The 20,014-nt window shown below is 34.1% G+C and overlaps 1 protein-coding gene across 1 annotated transcript in view; it reads left to right on the forward strand.

The window, feature by feature from the left end:
- The window catches only part of AP3B1 (adaptor related protein complex 3 subunit beta 1), a 239,403-nt gene that overhangs the window by 146,447 nt on the left and 72,942 nt on the right, over positions 1-20,014 (forward strand). The window contains exons 20-22 of the mRNA XM_068963860.1: positions 1,972-2,119; positions 11,712-11,784; positions 17,430-17,536. Coding sequence (XP_068819961.1) covers positions 1,972-2,119; positions 11,712-11,784; positions 17,430-17,536 — 328 coding nt within the window. The remainder of the gene's footprint in view (positions 1-1,971; positions 2,120-11,711; positions 11,785-17,429; positions 17,537-20,014) is intronic.

A 20,014-nucleotide genomic window follows, 5' to 3' on the forward strand; every position in this document is an offset into this window, starting at 1 on the left:
AAGGCAAAGTTTTGTTCAGAGCACTAAGTGTCTTCTGATAGCAAAAGTCAATATGCTAGAAGCTTATAATCATAAATTGTGTTAGTTTCATTATTTTTTTTCTTCAAAAACAGGCTTTTTTAAACTCATGTTTGAATTTTTAAAAATTGTTTGTTATATAAAAGGAAATCTCAGATACATTCTAAACCTTATATTTTAGGTATATGTTTTAACCACTAAATGGGAGATAATAAATTGCCATTCTTTGCTAGGGGAAGGAAAAAAAAAAACATACTTTTTAGTCATCAAATCTAATTACATGTGCTCTGAGATGTTACCATGATTCCATTTTTAATAAACAGCAATCACATATTTCCTGCACAAAAATCAGTTCAGGGAAATAACAGTTCTTCCAGTTGGCTAACCACTCACCCTCCCCAGGTGTTTTTCCTCTTGACTCATAGAATTTTTTAAAAAATCTTTGCTAGTATAACTATGTGATGATTTTTTAAAGCTAAGGAGCTCTAAGTATCTTCAAAACCACCCTTCAGTAGTCATAACTGCTGTGCTCTGCTTAGTCGCTCAGTCGCATCCAACTCTTGGTGACTCCGTGGACTGTAACCTTCCAGGCTCCTCTGTCCATGGGATTCTCCAGGCAAGAATACTGGAGTGGGTTGCCATGCCCTTCTCCAGGGGATCTTCCCAACCCAGGGAGCAAACCCAGGTCCCCCACACTGCAGACAGATTCTTTACAACGTGAGCCACCAGGCAATCCCAAGGAAACTAGAGTGGGTTGCCATGCTAAAACATCTGAATTAGATAATTGTTTATGAATTGCCTTATCCTATCTGGCACAAGGTGGATTTTTAAAACAATATACACATACACGCACATATGATAAAGAGAAGTTAGACCCTCAGACTTGAGAAAATAAAGATTCCAAGCTATCTCTTTTCCCCTGAGAGAACACCGTGTGTGATCTCTTCCTGGAGACCTTTTCCTCTTCCCTTCTTCCTGCCTTATTCCTCTCTTTCAACTCATGTGTCTCTTCCTCTGGGAAGGGTCCCAGTCTTGTTTAGATGCTCCTTCAGGTATTCTCAGGACACAGTATATATTTTGTTACTTATTGTTTACCGTGCTCTCTTGTCACTGCCAGCTTAACTTCTCTGTATCTTCCAGTGGACTGACTGTAGACTCTAAAAAGGAGCAGTATGGAGATACCTGTATCTTACTAACCACTGTTACTCTTAGCACCTAACGTAGTGCCAGCTCATGGAGGGCAGTCAGTAAATATTTGTTAAATAAGGGAATGAGTGAACAAAGTGAACGTCAGCACTTAGGTTTGATCATTTGGTATTTTAAAATTTTAGTATTTACCTGATTATCTTACATTTTTAGTAAAATTTAGTACATTAGAAGAATTCTATTTTTTACTGGTTGATGTTTTCTCATATATGTTACAGGGTCACATTTGGGAACATATGTAAATCATTTTCTTGGGCAGACTAATCTATAAAATCCAAGTCTGTATTAGCAAAAGTAGATTATAAGTATTTAAATTTTTAATGAGTATTTTGAGATAGTAGTTTAAAATCTGCCTAAGTATTTCTGAAGTTGTTAATGTTAGCACCTAATGTGTAGTCCTAGTAAATCAAACATTTAATTATTATTTTCTACTTATGTCATTTAGTCTTATTTTATGATCTTTTGCACTTGAAGTGTGTGTGATATGGTTTAGCTTTGAATGGGTTCTGATTCATTTAGTTATAGATACTACTATCTTTATTATTATTTCATTAACATGTTTTGGAATTTTAAAACCATTTTTACTGTCTATACACTAAAAAGAAATGGTTCTCAGTGAAATACACTTCTCTAATAAAGATTTTGATTCATATGCAAAATGGAAAAATTGTAACACTTGTCATTTGATTTTTCAAACTGCTTTTTAATGTAAATATCTAATGTTTCAAATTTTATTATTCTGATTAGTGATTCTAAAGATGTGGATAAGGAAAAAGAAAACTCTAAAACTTCAGAGTCTTCCAGTGGTGAATCTAGTTCGATAGAAGAGAGTTCTTCGGATTCTGAATCAGAATCAGAATCTGAAAGTGAATCTGAATCCAGAAAAATTACTAAGGTAAGAGATTACACATTTTTGTAACAGAAAGTAAATATCCTTTAGCCTTTTTGCAATTAAGAATAAATACTTCTAAAATTTTGTTTGTTGAAAATCAAGAAAGCAGGGAAGGAATTTAATATGTCACTGACAACTAAAACACCATCTTCGTTCATCCACACCTGTGGTTTTATTTTGATTTTTTTTTGTAGATTATTGCTTCCCTCATAACTCAACTCTGCAGAGAAGTTAGAAACTTTTTTAACTTCACTTTTTCCAACCACAATTAGAGACCTCAGTGTTATGAGTATGACCTTTTTTGTTCTTGGCTGTGATGTGACAAGGGAAGCTTTTGCCAGATGGGAAGTAGAGGGGACTTTGACTTCCCCTTTACTCAGTACTATTCCCTCACAGAAGTAGTATTGAGCAAAGAAATATAAATGTACATGCTTCATAAGAAATTAAGACTAATATACTTTTTAAAAATATATCAGGCATTTTGGATAATAAATTTAAAGGTTTAATTAAAGAGTATACATTCTTTAGTAATTAATAAAAATGCAGTAACATATTTAAAAACAAATGCAAGAACCACTTGTGGCAATAGAATGATTATAGGGACTTCTCTGGTAGACCAGTGGTTAAGACTCCAAGCTTCCACTGCAGGAGGCCTGGGTTTGATCCCCAGTCAGGGAACTAAGATCCTGCATGCTGCACTGTGAGGCTGAAAAAAAAGAGCAATTATGATTTTTTAGTACAATATCTGTAGCACTAAACCTTGTCTGCTAGCAGCAAAAAAAAAAAAAAGGAAAATATAGTTTTTAATACAAAATTCAGACTTAATACGTATCCTTTTGATCTTTAATTATTATTCCCATCCTATAAATGGATTGTGGTGGTGCTCAGTTTCAAATGCAGTGGTTTTTATGAATAAATGTATTATTCCATATGTTGAAAGTATGATCACACCTTACCTTTTGTTGAATTCAGCTTTTTTTAAATGCATGATTTTTTTAATTTATTTGTTCTAGTAACATGAATTTCTTGAATAAATCATTCGAGTAGGCAAGTATGACAATAAATTCATCAAAGTAATAATTGTCCTCCTCCATCCAAGATTTATTGTTAAAGAGTAACCATATTTTTGAAAAAAGAATAAATGTGCTTTAAACATTGGCTAGTATTTGTCCTTAAATATTCTTAATTATAGAAAAACCTATTTTAAACCTGAATTTATATTTAAAATTTATGTCTGTGTGTAGTATATAACATGGGATTTTATTTTTCAAAAATTCACATAAAATAGAGATTTTTAGGTTTATTAATCTGGCCTCTTATAAACTTACTACTCAGTGAGTTGGATATCCTCTCATTTCCTGCTTATATTAAATTACAAAATGATCTTAAGATTTTATTCAAAATAAAAGAGCTTTAGAAACTGAGTGTTTTTTCAAAATAACCAAGCAAGAAATTAAGAGTTGTCAAGTGGGTACAAGTGAGTTATTCTAATGAAGTTTTGTGAAAGTTGAAAAATTGCAGACTTTAGTACCTATTCAGTGTTGGACATTAGAATCCCACAGAGGTGCCCCCGGCCAGAGGTTCAGTTTATTTCTTCTCTGTCACTTTCAGTGATCAGATAAATTTGCTTAGTAGTTGAAAATATTTTACTGTAGAACATCATTATGAAATTTCAAAGTAATGCAGTGATCCAAGACTCTTGAGAAATTCAGATTTTATTCACATTGTTGATTGTTTTGTGTCTATGTGTTTTGCTTATATAGTTTATTTTCTGTATGTTGTAATGCCTTTCCTTTCTGTAACAGGCAGATTATAGGATTGTTTGTTTTAATTTGTATTCTCCACCTTGGAGCCACCATAACTTTTTTTTTTCTGTTTATTTCTTTCTGAGTGATTTGAAACATAGCATGCAATTGCACGTGTGCCAGTTTTCTAATAATGGACAACACTATAATTGTAGGAAAGTTCTCCTTGCACCGTGTTGTGCTTTCCACTCTAAATTATGAGTAATGGAGGCAGATGGTGGGTGTTTTACCTTAATTTAGCATGACAGTATGTTAGTGCTAAAAATTCATATACCTTAAATCTGCAGCCCAGCTAAAGCTATACTTTTACTCTCTCAACGTTTTCTTTCATTTGGACAATGTATTTTAGAGATATTGAGCGTGAAAATGGGACCTTGGGGTACCTTGAATATATGGCTTTGAAAACAGTTCATTTTATGGAGGTCCTATGAGATGGGTATAGTGTTCTCCTTGTTGGAAGATAATATCTTTATGCTTCAGTTTCCTCATCTATAAAGTAGAAATGCTTTATACCTACTCTGCTTCTTTCAGTGCTATTATAAAAAAATCAGATGTGAAAGATCAATGTAAAGCCCTGTGTAAATATAAAACATTAGTGTTAACATTTTTAAACTTGAATATCAGTTCTCTGAGAGACCAGTATTAGGGTTACAGAACACCAGTGCTAAAAGGAACCCAAAATATTTTGTCACTCTTAGGTCTCCTGCATTTTTCCAACTTTTTAAATACCTTTCTAGTTAGAAATTAATGGTCAGGTGTGACCCCTTACCTGAAGCCTCTGATCTCATCCGCTTTCTGCAGAACATTGATCTGCCGTTCACTATGAGTATCTCCTGTCTCCCTACTCTCTGACACACAATTCAATTTACTCTCCTCCTTTATCCTTGAACGCGGCTCAGAGTAAGTGATCCCTATCCGCTTAGCGTCCTGTTTTCTTTTAGACTCTTGGTTGATAGTCTTCTACCTCCATCGCACCTTCAGTCTTTTTTCCTTAGTTCCTCCTCCGCCAACGAAAGCATTCAGGTCTCTCCTTTTAAAGACAGGAGAAGAGAATGGAAGAGAGAGAGAGAGAATGCGTGAGAGCGAGAGATTAGAAGAATAATCTAGATGTTCTCCAGCTACTACCTCTTAACCCAGTTATTTCTTAATCCCTTTTAAATTGATTTCTACTTCTCTTACTTCCTATAGGTACTGCTCTCTGAACAGGCAACCATGATCTTTCTCCAAAACCAGGAACCTTCTCTTAGTTTATCCTTCTCTGATCTTCTTATGCCAATATCCCTACTACTTGAAACTCTCTTCATCCTTTTTCTTTTGACTTTTCTAACACTTTAATTTTTTTATTTTTCACTTTTTACTCCTCTTCTGACACCGAAGTGTGAACATTGCTCCAAAGTTAGTGCTTCTCAGTTCACATTTTTTTTCAAAAATATTAATTGCGGATTAATTTTAGTCCTTTATTTCCTCTACATTTTACTGTTGTGAGACTTATTAACTCTAGTAACATCAGCTAAAACATTTCCCTGAATTACTTCCATGATAACATCTGTAAATTTTCTTATTCAAACCAGATTCTTAGACCTCTTAGGAGCTGCTGGTTTCCCAAACCTAATATACCCAGAGACGTGATCTGTCATTTGGTACCGGCATTCTTTCTTTTCCCCCGGATTTGGAGCCCCACAGTTGTCTTTGACCCCTACTTCATCCTAGTTGTATGCGCTGTTGCCAAGTCTTAGAGATGTTGTTTATTATTTCTCATACCTGTTTCTTCTTTCCCTACCGTCACCATCACAAGTCATCTCTTCCTTGTGTAGTCCATACACCACTGCCTTTGTCATCCTCAGACAGCTCCCCAGCCCCAGTCCTTCCAGACAGCTGCCAGGTTACTGTCAAAGTCACCTGTAAAGATACCCCATGGTCTTTGAGTTCAGTGAACTCCTCAAGCTCAAAGGTCCAAACCCACCTCCTCAGTATTAACCCCTCTTGTGTTCTAATCCCAATGGACTGTTCGTGGCTCTCATGACATACAGTATGCTTTTCCATTCCTATGCCTTTGATCTTCTGTTTGTATTTTTTCTCTTATTACAGAAAATATAAGCTGAGGAGGAAAGTGGCCTTGTATCAAGGGCAGTTCCTCACTTCTAGTTGAGAATGAGTACATGGACTGAAGGATATTAATGACTAGCGGGTTTTACTCACATGAATGCTGTTGGGACAGTCAGGTGAGAATGGTGTAGGGCAGTAGGTGAGAACTGTTGTTAAATTCTATCTGTTCCTAAGTGTTGTCATTCAGCACCATACCCCTGCATTTCCATAAAACTCAATGGTGTCAGTTGGTTTGTTCTGGTGTCATGTTGGTTTGTTTCTCTTACTGATCAGGAGATGGCCTCCACTGAAGTCAGATATTGTCAGTGATATCCAAAGAAAACTATCTTTCTCTTCAGTTACAATTATTTTGATGGGCAAGCATATTTTTATTTGTAGATGTTCTTTTCTGAACTAAACTTAATAAACATTTTAATTTGAGTCTAATCCTTTTATGAAATAATTTGTGTTCAGCTGCTATGTCTAACTCTTAGTGACCTCACGGCCTGTAGCACACCAGGCTCCTCTGTCCTCTCCTATCTCCTGGAGTTTGTATAATACCTATAACAAAATTAGTTTTAATAGTTCTGTATCTTCAGTACTTTCACATATTTCACAGGGTGTTTAGGAAAGATTTTTTTTTTTAACTTTAGTTTACTTTACAATACTGTATTGGTTTTGCCATACATTGACATGAATCCACCACGAGTGTATACAAGCTCCTAATCCTGAATCCCCCTCCTACCTCCCACCCCATATCATCTCTCTGGATCATCCCCATGCACCACCCCCAAGCATCCTGTATCCTGTATCGAACATAGACTGGCAATTCGTTTCTTACATGATAGTATACATGTTTCAATGTCATTCTCCCAAATCATCCCACCCTCTCCCTCTCCCCCAGAGTCCAAAAGTCCGTTCTATACATCTGTGTCTCTTTTGCTGTCTCGCATACAGGGTCATCATTACCATCTTTCTAAATTCCGTATATATGTGTCCGTATACTGTATTGGTGTTTTTCTTTCTGGCTTACTTCAATTTTTACACAGAAGATTGGAGAAAAAAATGAGTAATACAGGCCATATTAAATCAGGAAGACATTCACATTTATATCACTTTATACCATATTTTACTGATATAATTAAGTTATATTCTGCCTGTAGTTAAAGTTATGTGTTGAACAGATGGTAAAATTTTTATTTAAAATATATTTTTTAAGTTGCCAGGGTGTTTTTTTCCTTCATTGAACATGACTTCAGTGTTTTTATTATCAGCCAATAAGTTAGGAGATGGCAACCCACTCCAGTATTCTTGTCTGGGAAATCCTATGGACAGAGGAGCCTGGCAGGCTATAGTCCATGGGGTCGCAAAGAGTCAGACACAACTGAGTGACTAACACACACAGTAAGTTAGGGCATTCCCACTTACTATAGTTGTTTCTGCCATCACCTTATTCGTCCCACTATTCATACCTGAACTGTGATTCAGTAGTTTTGATTATATCCTCAGTGTCTATGCAGCACCTGCTAAATATTCAAATAAGCTGTGATTAAAATAATAAAAATTTTAAGTCATAATGGTAATTTATTGTGAATAATTTTATGTATTTCCTTAAAAATATTAATAGTATTTTAATTATTTACTTTATATTAAGCATAATAATCTATCGATGGAAAATAGATATATTTAATATATTTGTACCTAATAGCATTTAATACTGAGAGTATTTCCATATTTGAATCAAAATTAAGGTTAATATGTTTACTAGCTTTAAGAAAAATAATATTGTCTCTATATCCTAGCAGTGTTTAAGATGCTTTTGTCAGTGGTCTTTATCACATTTATAGAGATCTCACAAAGCTTTGTTAGTCTCTTTTTGAGAGATGCAAAGAAGCTAATTAAATCTTTTTGTGCTCTTCGGACTGGTCATTGTCTTATGAGTAGTGTTCAGATGTCAGTAAATATTGAGACGTGCCTCAATAAAAGATCTACCATGTGAAAGATTCTTGGGTATAAAGTAAATATGGGATGTAGTATGAATAGATTGTGAAAGGAACTATTTTCTGATTAGTTTTCTGGCCTATCTGTGAATAGGAAACAAGGTTTACTTGTGTTTTTCCAAGTATTTATGATTGTTGCAATTATATAACTTCTCTGAAGACTATAGAATATTAGTTTTTACTCTGACAATTCAAAGGCTTGCCTCTTTCAATTTATGTCTTTTCCAATTTAGTTCATATTTTAAGTTCTCTAGAACAGAAATAGCATTTCACTTCAATTGAGATCTTTAAATCAAAGTGAATGCCATTAAGCAGTCTTTCTTATTGAAGTAGGTATAATCTAATAGGGAAGATTTGTTTAACAGTTTAGACTTCTTTTTAACTTGTATAGAAGTCTCAATTTTCTGGCAGTGTAATTTTGTTTTAAAACAAAGTGTAAGTGTGAGCCTCAGATTTTTAAAATCAGATTTGTTAGATGACTTGAAGGCAAGAGAATCATTAAATCGTCTTTGCTTGGTAATTCTATATGAAAATATTTCTTGTGGATACCTTGCCCTGTCAGGCTAGAAATAAGCCTTGAATTTTTGTTGCTTCCAAAGCATAATGTGGGTTTGACAAACTTATATTACCATTTATCCTGTTTTATAGTTTTAAATTTCAAACCTCTTTATAATGGTTTCCAGTTAGGAAGCGTATTTGATGCTTGTTGTGTTAGATCTTCCTTTTGCTTCCCCTCCCTTTTTTTTTTTTGGATCAGCATGAAGATAAACATACATAATAGATTTTTAAAAATCCTTACAAGGTATATTATTACATTTTTTTTGTTTGTATTCTTTGGAGCTTAATAAGTATTTCCAGAATCTTTTATTTATTATTTGAAATGAAATATGTTAAATAGAAATCAGTTTCTTAACCCTGTGACTTTGTATTTCATTTTGAAAATGTTGATGTGTTTAGGTGTATAATCGAATACCATAGAAACAAATGGAGATTTGAGGATGATGAATTGATAACTAGGTATTTTTGTAGTGAGATTTTAAGATCAGTTACTGTTGTCCTTATAAAAGTCTAATACAGTCACTCAGCTGTTAAAAACCTAATCCTCTATTTAAAAAAATAAACAAAAACAAATTGTCTATCTTTCTGCCTGATCTCTTCTCAAGTACTAACACAATGGAAACAGTGGGTGATCTGTCAGTGTGTTTGGTTTGTCAATGATGGTTTTCTATAAATATTGGGAGGGTAAGAAATAAAATTCACACAGTAAAATATGATTTCGTCTGCCTTTTCTCTGCAGCTCCATGGCTCATGCTGCGGTGTGAAATTCTCATTTTACACACTTTGCAGGCGGAGCACATGAATTATGCATTGAGCAAGAAAAATCTCCTGCCTCAAGTCCTATATGCATTTACCCAGGTTCTGTCTCTATTACCAAGATGAATTGCAAATGGAGAAATGTTTGATGGAATGGGGCTCTTAACTTCTTTGTTTAGAATTCAGATTTTTATTTTTAAAGTAGATCCGTTAAGTATGAAAATGTTTTGAACTTACTATGGATTTTTTAAAATGAGAAATGAAAAATAAGAGAGGAATGCCAAACACATCACGATGCTTTTTACAGCCTTGATTCGGAATGCAAGGCTTTTTCAATTCAGTAGAAATGACCGTTATCTATTGCTAATGTTGTATTTCAGTCACCAGTTATTTGCTGTACTCAGAAAGTCAATGAAATTCTGTCCTTTTGAGAGCCTTTTTTTCTTTTTCTTTTAAGCTTCTAATAAGAGATTATGCCAATTCCACATGCAGTTCTGTCCTGTGTTATATGTGACCTGATGTGTGTTTAATAGATATTGTTACACACTCTTAGCTGTGAAGTAGAAAATAAGGTATATAGACCTGCCTCCAGATTTAACTTTGTCCTGATTTGATAGGTGTCTAATTTTTCAGGTGGGGAGGTTACAGTTCCATAAAGACAGCCATGCACCATTGTAGGTTATAGGAAGCTACACCCATTGTGCTCAGCATAGCATTTTGATAAAGTCACATGGTGATAAGCTTTTGGTTTTATGTTCTTTCGTCACAGGAATGTTATTCTTGTTGAGATGGCATATTCATTCTGAATGTGTTTTTGTTACCTGCAACTTTCACATTTCAGCTTCAGAACTAACATTTATTTTTCTTCCTCCAGTCCTAGAAATTGTTGTTTATTTCAGGTGTGGAGAGAAGGACACATAGCATGCTTGTTTTGTTTTTAAATAACGAAAGAAAATTAAAACCCACCTAGATGATTTGGAGTTTTCAGTGGCATAAATAAATATTTTGAAGAAAATCAGTGCTGATGTTTCTAGCTAGTATTTTAATATATATTATTGTGTGATCCTTGAAAATAATTTTTCTGAGTATTGGCGGAAGGGGGGAAAAAACAGGATTTAAATCGTTTTAAAATGTTACCGGATATGTTATGTGATATATTGCTCTTGTTCATGTATGTTCACTACTATAAGAGCTCTAACACTGTACAGACTTTAAATGTCAGTAAGGTACCTTTTGCTTTAGTGATACCTTTCTGTAGTTAAAGGACTACTTCAAAAATATTTGTAGTTACTTACATTAGCAATAAGATAAAAACTCCTTTGGTGGATTATAAGTCATCTGAAGGCAGGTACTAGACTGTGTCTGTCTTGGTTGTGTTACTTCCGTTGCTTAGCACAGAATCTATTAAAAATTCTATACATATGTATGAATCAATGAATGACTGAATAGGTGTACAACAACATTTTGTCATAAGCTTAAGTTTTGGCCTTCAACTTGTGAAGGTTTATTGTAAAAAAAGTATAAAGTTAGGTAACGATGGCCCAAATAAATCTGTTTAATACCCTAATCCTTGTTGGTCTTTAATAGTTTATACTTCTACTCAGTACTGTGCCTTTTTTTTTTTTCATGGTTACACATCTTTTCTGAATCTCTAAACAAACTGTGACTACCTTGAGGCTTAGGAATCTATAATCTACAGGTATCCACATTTCAAAACTATAATAGACTGAATAAGCAAATTTGAGGTGGGAGAAGCCCTAATTATGTATAGAAATATTGGAATACTTTACCCTCCCCAAAGGAAAATAGAAAAGAAAGTAAATTAATTCTTTGCAACCCTAAAGAGCAAGAGCCTGAAAATATTTATTGTTTTTAATTAATAGCTTTGGCAAAAGAAGTCTAATGCAAAACAGTGTTGAAATGTAACTTCCTAGTACAGTGCCTGTTACAGACTGCCTCTCAGAAAAGCTGAGCTATCCCAAGCCCAGAGCTAAGCATGTATTGTTTAAGCATTTCTTTTTCTTAAATCAACTTGTTTTAAAATTATTTTTGAGAATATTTGTATACTTTCTACCAAAGAGTCACGTTAGATTTTTATGTTAGCAAAAAGTTGTCAGAATATAAAATAATTATTTAAGTTTCCTTCTGAAGGTCCTTTATAATCTCTAAGTAAAAAATATATTTAAAGTTTACAAGGTGAAGAAGAAATATCTTGTGCTAACTGAAATTTTGATTCAAAAAAGCATTTCATATAACCATATAAAAACTTAATTTGATTTTTTTCTGGAAGACTAAGCAAAGGGGAAAAATGTTTGTTTTGAAATGTTAAGGACTATGTCATAGATTTTTAAGATAGAATATGCAATAAATAAAATATTTATTATTTTATAGGAGAAAGAAAAAAAGACAAAGCAAGATAGAAATCCTCTTACCAAAGATGTTTCACTTCTAGATCTAGATGATTGTAAGTATTGAAATTTAAATCTTTTAATCTGTGCTTAGCAGTAATATTTTTCATTTTTATAGTACCTTTCATTTACATGTCTCAAAATAATATCTATTACAAAAGATTTATAGATATAAATAGACAAGAAAATATCAAAATTATTTCTATTAGTATTTTTTTCCCATCTGTTCTGTGTATCAGTTAGTTTTGTATCACCTAAATAAGTATAATTGGTCAAATAAAATGCATCAAATTCATTTTAAGCTGTTTGGTTTAAGTGAATAATTATCCATATCTCACAACTTCTACATTGTTAAATGTTGACTATGGGGATCAAGATATCTAACTTAAGGATATAGGGAATTAGGGATGTAATTGGAAATGTAAAGGACATCACTGTTTCCTACTTGCCACACTTGGGGTGTGAACAGAAATAAGCACAAACCTTTTGGAATAACAGTAAAATTTATATCTATCAATATTTTAACTGCAAAAACTCTTTGTGCACCAAATTTACTTCTAAGAAGTTAGAATCCTTTACAAAGCCGTGTATTCATCTTCCTTTAAAGTCTCCTGAATTGTGAGAAAGACAGTAGAACTAACGTTGTGGGCAGGTAGGTTTGCACTAGAGGAAGAGTAACAGTAAGTGAGATTTCTGAATATTACACTGCTGTCATTCTGCAGTATAGTTTTCCTGTGCCAGGTGTGAGTTATGCATTTATGTCATACTGTCATAGAACTGTTCTATATATGTTGTTTACCTTGCCTATTTCTAATAGTCATGGCAAATCCTTACTGTAGAGAAATTAAAATATATAATACTGAAAAATACATCACAGAGAAACTAAAAATAAAATTGGAACCAAATTTGAATAATTTCTCACTTACTGGCAAAGATTTTAAAGTTATACATCATTTTTTACCTCTTGGCTAAGATTTTTAAAGCAACATCCAATATTGTTAAGGTTTGGAGAAGCAGATACCATACATATGTTTTTCATAGGCATATCAATAAGGGCAGTTTTTTGAGGTCATTTGAGCAATGTCTGTCAAGATATTAAATTTCACACACCTTTTGACCTAGGATTTCTTTTCTAGGAGTTTATCCTGTAGATAAACTAGCAAAATCAGATTCTTATTCCATCCTTGTTTTAGGCTCTGTAACCTAGCGGCTTAATTTTACACTTAACGTCCATATTCCCTGAGTGCTCTGGCCCCTGCCTACCTGTTATCCACACTGTTCCTCTGCATTTCTGAAATATGCCAGACTCCTTCCTGCCAAGGGCCTTTGTTCTACTGTTTCCCTTGCTAAGAACACCTCTTCCTGATCTTCTCCTGATGGCAAGCCGCTGTTTATCTTTCAGATCTCAGCTTAAAGATCACCTCTTACATACTTATGGAATTATTCTCGATGGTCTTCATGACATTTTTCACTATCTGAAGTTATCTTAAATATTTTTTTGTATTGTTTATTGTCTGTCTTGCTCACTGTTATTCTTTGCACCTAGAACAACACCTGGGAGATAGTGGGAACCCAGTAACTGTTGAATTAATAAAATGTACAAAGGTATATAGAAATTCCACTGCAGCATTATTTTTACAGCCCAGTTCTGAAAATAAATGTCTGCCAATAGTGTGATATAACAATTTAAGAAAAGTGAAGCACTTTTTTAATATGCTAGTTTATGTCATTATATATATGAAACATTGTAAGTTCGAACAGATACATGTAAGAGTATGACTCCTCTGTAAAAAAAGTAAAAGAACTATATCCTGCAGACAAATACAAATATGATTATACATTGTATATTTCTGGAAGGCTACAGAAGATATACTTAACAATGTTAGCTCCGATCCCTATGGGATGTAAGAATGACCTAGAGACAGATGAGGTGGGGGGGGGTTGGGGGGACTTATGCTGTATCTCTCTGAGACAATGAATGTTTTACATTTATGTGTAAAGTTTTAAGTTTTAAACTGTAAAAGAACAACAGTCAGACCTTTAAAAAGGAATTAAGAGTCACTGTTACAAGGTACTAGAGTGTACTCATTCCTTTTCTCCTTACATTTGAATGGATTTTCTGGCAGCTAAGGAGAAAAGAGAAACCTATAAAATGATACAATTTCTATTACTGCTTTTTAAAGCTTTTTAAAAAGTATATAGAAATAAAGATTTTCTTAAATACTAAGTTTTAAGAATTTAAATGTAAGTTTTTTTTTTTAAAGGGAAATTTCATCCCAAGTTACATTTAACTCAACCTAGGATCTATTTCTGTTTGTTTTTAATACCCAGTAATTATTCATTTAAAAATTTTTATATATTAAAAGTTTTACTGAGATTTTGAAGCATAACTTTGATCAGAACAACTGTCTAATTATTAAATATACTTTAGTAAAGAAAGTGTTTTGTAGAAGGTTTTGAAAAGAAAATGGGTTAGCATTTTAACAAATCAGTTCAGCATCTTTTCATAGCAAATCCTTTTTCCTCCAAATTGGAGATTTGAGATTGTTTTATTATTTACCTCTTTCTTTCTTTATCATTCACATTTCTTTCTTTACCATAAATATTCCTGAACAACTTTTTAGACTGTAAGGTTATCCTTTATACTGTAAGTTTACTATTGTTAGAAATAAAACTTATTATTTAATTAACTGTTGTTTCCATTTCTTGCTGTCTTAATCAGTGAAGCTGTATGCATCTTTGTAAGTATGTTATTGCATTGTCTCCATGACTATATCCTTAAGATAAATTCCCAGAAATAGAATAACCAGGACAAAAGCTATGAAGAATTCTATCTAAAGTTGCCTTCCACAGAGTTGGTACCAACTTACACAGTAGTATTATGAGAGTGCCAGATTCCCTTTACCCTGCTTTATCAGTGCTGGGTTTTGTATTTAAAAATTGACTTTGCCAGTTTGATAGGTGGAAATGGTATCTCATTTTAATTTGTATGCCTTAAAAAAAAAAGAACTATAGAGTTGTTTTATTTCTTACTCATTTATTCACCATAGTCAGCTGCCTGCAGAATCCTATTTAGGATAAACTTTCAGTGCCAGCTTCCATCTTCCCAGACCTGTAAACAGATGTGTAATCATTTCTTTAATCCCAGAACCTCAGTCTTCTGAAATGATACTAAAAGCTTATATGTTTTCCTGTAAGAGTCAGGCTTACCTGTGGTGTGAATTGTTCTTCTCTGTCTTTGGCCAAGCTGTGATTAAAATCAGAGGCTATTTCATACTCAGTTTTTTATTTCTTACGTGGTCATCTAATATTTTGGATTGGTTGGATAGACAAACAAATGGACAAACATGCGCTTAGAGCCCGCTGGAAAAGTTACATGTTGCATGGAAAGGCAGCACATTTTGATTCAAATTAGAAGAACCAATTTCTAGTCCTACGGTGGTTCTTCCATTCACTTGTTTTATGATCTTGCAAGTTTTAATCTCCATATGCTTCGTTTTACACTGTCTTTATATCAGTGCCCCTTCTGCCTATTCATACCATTATCTTACTTCAGTCCTCATCATATCGTGCCTAAACTATCGTAAATTCTTCCTCACTGCCAACCTGAGTGCTCTTTACGTTTCTTCAGTCTGTCTCTTACCCTAGCCTCTGACTAATTATTATGCAGTACCATATATCTTACTACTCCTCTTTCTGGTAGATTTTAATAGTTCTCTTTGATTTGTAGGATAAATCCAATCCCCTGAGCTTTTCATTCCCACCTCTCAGCCTTTGTTTACATCATCTCATTCAGTAACTAACCACCTTCTTCCTTTTCTTTTAATTTGAATTCTACCCTTAATTTAAAACCGAGCTTCATTCCCTCCTACTCACCAAACCTTCTCTTACCACTCTATCCCCATAGATCCTTTTTTTGCAGTTCCCTATGGCATTTGCTAATTGTTAGTGGTTTTTGACATATGTCTAAGGAAGCGTGGAGGTGCTATAGCTGTGCTTCACACTAAGAACACACTCCTTTAAGAGTGCAGGGGAGCAGCTGAGGGGCTCCACTCCCTCCTCCACCCAGCCTCCATGCTGCTTTTTCTCTTGGGCATGTTGAGATTTTCAGATTTCCTTTTTGAAACTTTTCTTCTTTTGGCAATATCATTTATGCACTGTATTGTTACTTTTTTTTTGTCTTCAAGCATGTATATCTTTTTTTCTCAGTTGGGTTTTAAGTTTCTTGAAGTCAGGGACCATATCTTGAACTTCTTTGTCTCTCACTTGCTCCATTGTTCAAAAAATATTTAATGATAATTTTATGAATTAATATTTGTTCTACCTAATTTACAAGATATTGTGAGACTAAAGTGAGAAAAAGATGCTTGAAAAGTGATGCCACATGAAGTAAATGTTACTTACTTTATAGTGTTGTGATAGAGTGAGAACTTGTTGGAAGCTAAAACTTTTTCCACATTTAAATTTATTTCATTCAACAAACAGTTCAACAATGACTAAATACTGAAAATTAATGTGTCAGAGTCCACTCACACAGACCAGGAGAAATGAAAACATTTAAAGACACACATTCATATTACAAGAGAAGTAGTTGTTGAAGTGTATCCTAGTATACCAGTAGAACAAAGAAGACACACAAAACTGTGTTTCAGGGAGTCTAGTTGTGCCTCCCCCCTCAGTGACATCTTAATGGATACAGATTGCAAGGCGAGCAAGCCAGAGAAGGGCATTTAGGCACAGGGAGTAGAATATGCAAGGCTCAGAACATGAGACAAGATCTTGGAAACGTACTTGGTGGAGCTAAGACGTAGGGACGACTGGTGAGATTGGAGCTAACCTAGGCCTGCCTAGTATGCTGGCCACTGGCCACATGTAGCTGCTTAAGTTTAATTAGATTTTAAAATGCAGTTCTTTGATCACACTAGCCACATTTCAGGAGTGCAACTGGTATACAGGCTAATGGCCGTCATGTTGGCCATTACAGTTACAGAACGTTTCCAGCATCTCAGAAAGTTCTATCGGGCAGTGGAGAGCTAGATCATAGAAGACCTTGTGCATTTAAATAAGGAATTGGACTTTATTTTTGTACATAATTGTAAATCTTTGAAGAGTTTTAAGCATGACAGTGACGTGATCAAATTTGGGTTTAAAAAAGATTTCCAAATTTTTTTATTGATAGAATCAAGTATTTCTATCTAGCTCATAGCTTTTGCTGACAAAGTATAACTAGAAGTGAATTAGGTAGTCTGGGCCCCTTATAATTATTACAGTGGAGAATAAAATAGAGAAAAGATTTAATAAACACTCTTTTAAGGCTTATAACCCAACTGGAAGACTCTTGAGAGCTGTCGTTATCCTTTACATTAGTCTGAAAAAATGTTCCTTTACCTTTTTCTTTTGGTTAAGTTACTGGGTGATTAATGTTAGTGATAATGTTAGGAGATTAAAATTTTCAGAAAGTCTCACTCAAGGGATTTATATTCTTATTTTGTTACAGGATTTGTCATTATGTTTTGAAAGCTAAGACTGATAACTGCCATGACTTGATAATAGCTTGACTAAATCAAGGTGTTAAATAGGAGTGTCATAGACTTATTAATCAAAGAATTTAATTAGATTTACCAGCAAAATAAAAATGTTGCTTTTAGTGATGTGAATTAAGTTTTCATGCACATGTGCTAATTTGGCCCTTTACTTACAGTCAACCCGGTGTCCTCTCCAGTTGCGCTTCCCACCCCAGCTCTTTCTCCAAGCCTGATAGCTGATCTTGAAGGTTTAAACTTGTCAGCTACTTCATCAGTCATTAGCGTAAGTAATTTTCAAAATGTATTAGCTCAGTTTTCAAATGACACCATTGCATCTTTTTTTATTAAAATACAAATAATTAGATTCGTAGCCTCAAACAGTTCTTCCTCTTAACAAATGTATTTCAAATTTAACCTTTTAATTTTGTAAATATATTTTTAATTAGCTCTATCCAAACCATTGTTGTCTCAATTTCTCCTTGTGATCCACACTTACTTACCATGTATACATTTTTCTCTGGTGCTGTTATGTATCTCTAACTTATGAAAGTTCTTTGCCACATTGAATTAGTTTACATACATAGATTCTGTCTTGAAGAGTTGTTTTCTACATGAAGAGACTCCCATTCTCCTCATCATTCTATGCCTACCGCACTATTCCTTTACCATAGGCTACTAAAACTGCCTGTTTTTATTTAAAAACTCAAGATTGTATTTCTTTTTACATTATCTTTTTATCTATTTGCATTATATATGTACATGCCTTAATGTCTCTAAGAAAATTCTTTAATATTATTTGTGGGGACTGACTTGGCAGCAAGGCAGGAGACTTACCTATCTCAAAATAATGCCAAAGCTGTCAGCCTATCAGAGTATCTGAAACTATAGTAACTTTTTCTGTGTTAGCATGTTATATCCACTAACCTTTCACTCTAAATCAGGCGTGCTACGTAAGATGTATAATCTGTTGATATGCTTGACCGCCTATTAATTTATTGTTGGAAATCTGACAAACTAAGCAATAGCACAGCAAGTTCTGATGGGCACACGGGTAGCTTGAAAAGATCTGCTGTACCAGTGGTTGCCAGGGCTAGCAGGGTACACGATTGGTGATTTGAGCTGCCAGGAAACACAGAACTGCTTCTGCCAGAGATGAGAGAAAAGTACCTAATTCTTATACAGTGCTACCAACAAATCTCCTCTTCAAAGCAAATGTGATATCAGGGCTGTGCAATGAAACCCCCAAAAGAGCTCCATGCATTTCCCTTTAGCACTGGTCAACTCAGAAAATACAGGCGAAAACTCTTAAGTGTATCATGTTGTTTTTCAGTTTGTAGAACCTGATTATCTCTTTATCACTCAGAAGTGAGTAAAGCAGTATTTGGGACTTTAGTTTGTCCTTGTTGCTAAAAGGGCAAGGCACATTAGAAGAGATGAGGGGAAAGCGGATAATTATTTCATTTAAGTAATAAATATTTATTAAGCATCTGTAGTAGGCTGTAAGGAGAAGGTGGTCATCAAAAAATCTGTAGTGAAGCACAGTAAGTTTTTGAGGCAAAGGGAGCACCCTAAAAACTTAGGAGGCAATAAGGTGGTAGAGGAATAACTTGGGTTTGATATCAGATGACCAAAAAGGAAATCCCTGCCTTGCCACACTAGCTATGTGACCTTAGGCAAATTAGTAAGTAGCTTCTCTGCACCTAAGTTTCCTATGAAGATAATATCTACTTCACAGGTTCTTGCCAGATTAATGAGATAATAAATGTGAAGCTCTTAGAACAGTGACTGGCACATTGTCATCACTCAATAAATATTAGCTAATATTTTTGGAAGTGGTATAATACGTGATAATGGACCCTGAGTAGACTCACACTTTATTAGCTGTAAGAAGAATGCAGTTGAGATTAGAAAAGCTTGTAGTAAATTTTCACTTATCACAAAGTAATTGAAGGACTCATCTTTTTATACTAAAGAAAATATTTATTGAGATGGTCTGTTCAAAAGCACTCTATCCAAAGAGTATGCCAAAAAAAAAGAACTACCAAGTGAAGCAGGATCACAGCCTTCATCCCCAAAAGCTAACCAAATGGTCAACCAAGTAATCGTAGCAAGAATGGCAATCAGAAATTCACCAGCAACAAGCCAATAAAGAAACCAATAGAACTTTAAACAAAGAGAAAAGTAGAGCCTTGAGAAGTAGAACCTATGGAAATAAGTTGAGTGTTCTGATGCAGAATATCATGGCTCCTGATCTCACGTTCAGCCCTCGAAACAGTGCTTTAGAAAGCTGAATGAACCAAAGCATAAGTTTTCTCATTAGGTGTACAAATTTAGAAAGAAATAGACTAAAGACATCAAAGGAAATACTCAAAGACTAGTCCTCAAAAATTAAAAACCCCAATAATGGTATGGGACCTCAACAAATGCAAGGGTCTCTTGAATCCTAAAATAAAATTCATGGATGAGTACATCTTTAATTTAAAAATCAACACATTACCCTGATTCAATAGAAAGAAAAAAGTACTTTCTAATAAACAGTACAGTGATTGACAAATGTTTGACCATGACTACATTAGAAATGTAGTGAAGTAGTGAAATGATCCCAGTAACTCTAAATGCAAACTGATAAACTATATGATTGTATAGCAACCCAAATGCCATGAGTTGTGGTGTAACATGATTTTCCAAAACATTGAATGGTTTTTCTGATAGTTATTCCTGGAAAATTGATTATTTTAAAACCTTGCAATGTGGGCCTCCC

This window comes from Capricornis sumatraensis, chromosome 2 (genome assembly GCF_032405125.1).
Source record: "Capricornis sumatraensis isolate serow.1 chromosome 2, serow.2, whole genome shotgun sequence".
In the NCBI taxonomy this organism is placed as follows: Eukaryota; Metazoa; Chordata; class Mammalia; order Artiodactyla; family Bovidae; genus Capricornis; species Capricornis sumatraensis.